We start from the raw sequence: 5,166 nt of genomic DNA on the forward strand, positions 1-5,166 counted from the left end.
CTATAGGATAAGCATGATAAGATACGTAAACACTAGCTTTGTTCTTCGACCCAGGGCCTTTTCTAAACTGCTGCAGCTGAATAGCAGTCTTCGGCGATCTATTAAATAATAAAGAATGATGGGAGCATTATATTTCCCAGCAATTTTGTCCAAAGTCAGCGACAGACTCAAGCGTAATAGTGGGACACGTTAAATTAATCCAATCGTGGTTCTTGTAGTTCCTTTAAAACTGGATCATAGGATGGACGTAGAATTCGTTTCTGGTAAGAGGCCAATCGCAAGCAGAGAGGGTTCCGGAGGACCAATGAGCGTTGAGGACGGAGCGTTGACGCGTATATAGTACAAGGTGAGTTTGTACGGCGATCTCCTTGACTAGCTAGTTAGCAGCAGAGGTTAGATTGAGCCTGTGATCTTGGTGCTTGTGTGTGCTGTGGCGGATAGGTAATATGCTTTTGCATGTTTTTTTGCATTTTTACTTTCTGTGTCTTGCATTTGGATCCACAGGTTGACAATCCGGCTATGGGAAGCATTGCTAACGAGTGTGCGTTACAAGCAAGATGACAAGCGTTGGCTAGACGGCCATTCATTTATTAATCTAGCTTGATAGCTATGTATGCCTGCATTTCGTATGAAAGCAACACCGTCTTTTACCTTCCGATTAACTAGTTAAGAGGCGTGAAAGTCTTTCACGAAACTTAGCTAACAAATCTGCTTTTTTAATCCAGAACCCGACGGAATTGCGAATGGCTAACTAGACATTTCTGCAAAATGTCTGTCGTCTGAATGACTCGAGGCCTAGTGAAATAGCTAGCAACACAGTCGTGTGCAACACAACAGTAGGCTGCGTCTCTCAATCTGGGTTTCAGTTGATTTGAATGCGCTTGACATTATTCTGGCGAAGTCAGTTCTGCACGGTATTTAGTTGGCCAATTGATATTCTACGCTTTTGTAATCTGCGGTAGCACATAACTTTGTGTTCTCCGATATCTATTTGTGACCTTCATGTCGCTGGCTAGCATGCTAACTTTTGTGAAGGTGGTCAGGGGTGTCAGGCTAGGTGGCTAGCTAATAAGTTTGCTAACGCGATCGGAGCATTGACATTGTCAAATATAGATATCGTCTCGCCTTTTCCGAAAGAATACTGGCATGGTACATTTCTAGATTAACCCAAACACGAGTTTAGACTTTGCTCATGTCAGCTAGATGGCTTGATGGCCAGTAGTTGGAACTGAATACCATATAATACCGTAGACGCTTGAAAGGCAAATTACACGTGACATTGCTTGGTAGCGTTATGTCTCTGTACGGATAGTGGGGCATAAGTTATGCGTCGAGGGTTTCTTTGACGATCGTGACCGTTGAATCAAACTGGATCGATAGCACCTAGCTACTCTGCAAATGCGGAGCATTACGACAAGCTAACGTCGTGTCTTTTCAAAGCAGTCATTTCAATTGGATTAGATTGCGTTAGGTCGCTCGCCACAGTCTGAATTAGTCTAGCCAGTATTGACTAGTGGGGTTTGGGTGGCTGGTTGGCTAAATAACTGTTGCAACGGTGTTGTACATTAGCAGGTGAACGAGCAGCCAACAATGCCAGGGTGCATTTAAGGATTTCCTCTAGTAAGTTGGCAGATCGTTAGTGAATTTATGAAACCGTAATTTATGGACCGGCGGTTCGAACACTGCGGCAGCTGACCATGGTGTGTCCGGTTGCACTGCATTTCCTGGTCGCTGATGCGTAGACATTGTAGGACTTAATTTGCGACTCTAACTGGTGCGCCATGTTTGGTAATCCCATGTTATCCAGTTAATGGGTTATTAATTTGTCCAGATACTCGGCTCATACATACTTGTCTTGAATTATGCCATAGGAATACAGGGAGGGGGAGACCATTTTAACCAGTGTGAGATTTAGTTTGAGATGCGTATGTTCTGCATAAGGTGGCTTCTGAAGGTGGAACCCATTTAATGTTTAGTGGTTAGAAAACTTTGAATACAACACTTGACAATTTGGACAGTTTGCTAAAGTACAATGTGGTTATTTGTCTTGGATTAACATCGTAGAGGTTGACCTGCCAGTGAAGAGAATCTAGACCTGATGCACATCTTGTATTTCGAGAGTAATGGAAGTCATAATGACCATTTAAAGTGAGAAATGGGTCATACTTGGCCACTCTCATACTGTCCTACTGATGAGCCCCCTGAAGAAACGGACGAGAAGGCAGTTTTACTCTAGATGAGTCTAGCTTAAGTAAATTGTGTAATTGTAAGTCTAGGATCTACTGATGTGTGGTTCCCTGAATTCAGATTTGTACCCATCTGATTTTATTATATCCAAGTAAATTATTAATTTGTAAAATTTAATTCATTTGTTTCTTTAGACCCATTGTACCCATTGATGCTGTTTGTTTTATATGAAACTATGCTAATTATCTTTTTGCTCTCTCTCTGCAGACCTGAAATATGTATGCCTGTGCAAAGTTTGTCACCTCACCCGCAGTGGTAAGTGTTCCCTCACTTTGAAGGTGTGCAGGTTTCAAGACTTCAAATATTCTAGACCCCCAAAATTCACAGAGATTCAACCCTGCATATATGACTGTCTTTTGCAGGTACTCTTGTCAGTGACAATTACCAGTGTGACACCAACTAATGTTATGAAATAACTTGTGAATTGGAATTCAAAGGCAGTTCTTGGTTTATAAACTTAAATGTACAGTAAAGGAACAATACGAAAGTTAAAATTGATCCAAAGTGGTGAATAAAATAATTAAGTAAATATGGTGCATCTTTAATTGTTGAATTGTTTAAATATTAAATGGTAACTGATTAAAAATTTCTAATAAAATGTTATGTAACGTATCTCACTCAAACTTGCTGCTAATTTTGAGCTAAGCTGTTGATACAGACTGCTTTTTCAATGCCAGGCTGGTTTGGCTACCACTGTCTAATTGGTGTTTATCCGTTTTTATCATTTTTGACAACAGCTGTGTGCTTACAGGCAGAAGGGGCACAGCCAACTTAACAATGCATTGTGGGGATTGGAGTCACTATAATAGAAAGTGACAAGAATTGTCAATTGTTCCATCTAATGTTATAAGAGATGTAAAGATTTTAATTGAAAGGTATATTAAATGGTTCAGGACAGCCACCTGTGCATGCTTTTAGAGCTTGGTTCCCTGTTCGTTTATTTGCCCTTGAAAGTAGAATTTCTTGGAAGAAAGTGTATATGTTGAAATTGTGAAACCATTTTTCTGCTTCTCGGTGGTAGGCCACTGAACTAATGTTATATTATATATGTGTATATATTTTTAATGTATATAGAGCTACCCTTTAAGAGCTGACTTTAGGATGCAGTGAAAGCTAATTGTATGGCCCAGTTCCTTGAATTACTGCCACTTCATCCAAAACTTTAAAAAATGGGATCTGTGAATGGGTAGATTTGAGGGGATGGAAGAATACATTTATTTTTTTGGAAAACATTTTTTGAATATTTGCCAAAAAAAAAGTTTGGGAGTTTGAGGAATGATCATGGTGATTGGTTAACTGCTTTGGTTGGCAGCTGAAGTATTTCTGCGGTGTACAGTTCAGTGCATTGCGATGCCCGTTCAGTGATCTTACAGAGGTGCGCGGTTTGGGTCGCTGGACTCCTGACCTTGCTGATCTTTGACCCTGTTCTTTCAGCTGCGTGGCGGGTCCAGAGTCCTGGCTCGGCCCGTTTCAGTGTCTGTGTTTAACAGACCCGAAGCCAGAAAAGATCAGGTGAGTCTGAGCCAGCGGTGTGGCCACACGACTGAGATGTTCAGAACCCTCACTGCACACTACACTCTTATGTGACCGGCCTGGAATTCTGAATACAAGTGCCCCTGTTTACCCCCCCAGGCCCTGCTGCCAGCCAGCGAGTCCTCTTCCCTGCAGCTGAGCAGGGGGTTCCAGATGAGCGCGGTGTCCCGGGACATCGACACTGCCGCCAAGTTCATCGGGGCTGGTGCCGCTACCGTGGGCGTGGCCGGATCGGGGGCTGGGATCGGGACTGTTTTCGGCAGCCTGATCATTGGATATGCCAGGTAAAGCTCCACCCTTCCTGTCCTGGACCTGGAGCTGGCCCTGTGTGTGTGGCTGCTCGGCTCCTCTCCCTGACCCCTGACCTCTAAACTGTAACCCTAACCATGACGCACATTATCGGTGAATTTCTGAAGCCGTTTGCTTTGAATTTAAGAACCTGATGTTTCAAAAATCCACCTCAAATGCATTTCACCACAGATATAGACGCAGGACTGCACTCTTTAGTAGTGTTTTTGTGCGTTATACTTCACCATGAATAATTTGGGTGATTCACACTGCCGAATGAGCACTAGGAATGTCTGGCACTGAGACTTAAGAAAGTGGGACATTGTTTTGCCTGTTGCAGTGGTCACGGGTGCCTTGTGTGATTTGCCGAGCAAAGATGCTGGCAGCATCATCAAGCTGATATATCACCTGTCATCCACCTGCGAGAATCAAACCAAAGAAATCCTGTCTGAAGCATTTAGCCTTGACTGCTTTCTGTGTTTCACTGCCCCTGAGTGTGTTTCCTGCTGTGCTGTGTGTAAAGTTTGGGTACACTGTGGATCACCCTCCTCTCTCTGCCCCCCCCCCCCCCACAGGAACCCCTCCCTCAAACAGCAGCTCTTTTCCTACGCCATCCTGGGCTTTGCCCTCTCTGAGGCCATGGGGCTCTTCTGTCTGATGGTGGCGTTCCTCATCCTGTTCGCCATGTAATCTTACCCTCTGCCGCCACCCCCATCCCGTCCAAGGACCGGAAATCGGACAGCCTGAGGCCGTTGCACCGCCATTCCAACTCACAGAAACCACGCTCTACCTTTTTGTTCCTTTTTTCAGACATGTTTTATGGAAGATCTCACTTCATTTTGGACGGTTTGTCTGAATAAATGATTGTGAACTTAACGTGCATCTTTATTTTACTATGAACGGGACTGCTAGTGAGGGACAGGAGTGATAAAGTGTTTAATAGTGTTAAAAGGGGGAAATTTACATCCTTTTAATGTTCTAAGTTAGGGGTATCAAACTGAATCCCGAGGGGCCACAGTGTCTGTGTTTTTGTGGTTTCCTTTCAATGTGCTGCCAGTTAAGGCTTTGAGAACAAGGTGTGTGGGTGGATTCCTTTGC

At 43.6% G+C, this 5,166-nt stretch overlaps 1 protein-coding gene across 1 annotated transcript; it reads left to right on the forward strand.

Annotated features, from left to right (window-relative positions):
* Positions 1–331: 331 nt before the first annotated feature.
* Positions 332–4,944, forward strand: atp5mc1 (ATP synthase membrane subunit c locus 1). The gene is made up of 5 exons (XM_035396975.1): positions 332–441; positions 2,455–2,502; positions 3,682–3,759; positions 3,880–4,064; positions 4,644–4,944. The coding sequence occupies exons 2-5, from the start codon at positions 2,464–2,466 to the stop codon at positions 4,756–4,758; spliced, it is 417 nt and encodes a 138-aa protein (XP_035252866.1). The 5' UTR covers positions 332–441; positions 2,455–2,463; the 3' UTR covers positions 4,759–4,944.
* Positions 4,945–5,166: the final 222 nt, after the last annotated feature.

Source organism: Anguilla anguilla, chromosome 17, assembly GCF_013347855.1.
Source record: "Anguilla anguilla isolate fAngAng1 chromosome 17, fAngAng1.pri, whole genome shotgun sequence".
Lineage (NCBI taxonomy): Eukaryota > Metazoa > Chordata > Actinopteri > Anguilliformes > Anguillidae > Anguilla > Anguilla anguilla.

What these genes read in the sequence shown, in the direction of transcription:
- atp5mc1 (XM_035396975.1), top strand. Translation starts at nt 2,464, where the DNA reads ATGTATGCCTGTGCAAAGTTTGTCACCTCACCCGCAGTG. An exon ending in TTGTCACCTCACCCGCAGTG is followed by an intron (nt 2,503 to 3,681) that starts GTAAGTGTTCCC and finishes CTGTTCTTTCAG; the next exon opens with CTGCGTGGCGGGTCCAGAGT. An exon ending in CTGATCATTGGATATGCCAG is followed by an intron (nt 4,065 to 4,643) that starts GTAAAGCTCCAC and finishes CCCCCCCCACAG; the next exon opens with GAACCCCTCCCTCAAACAGC.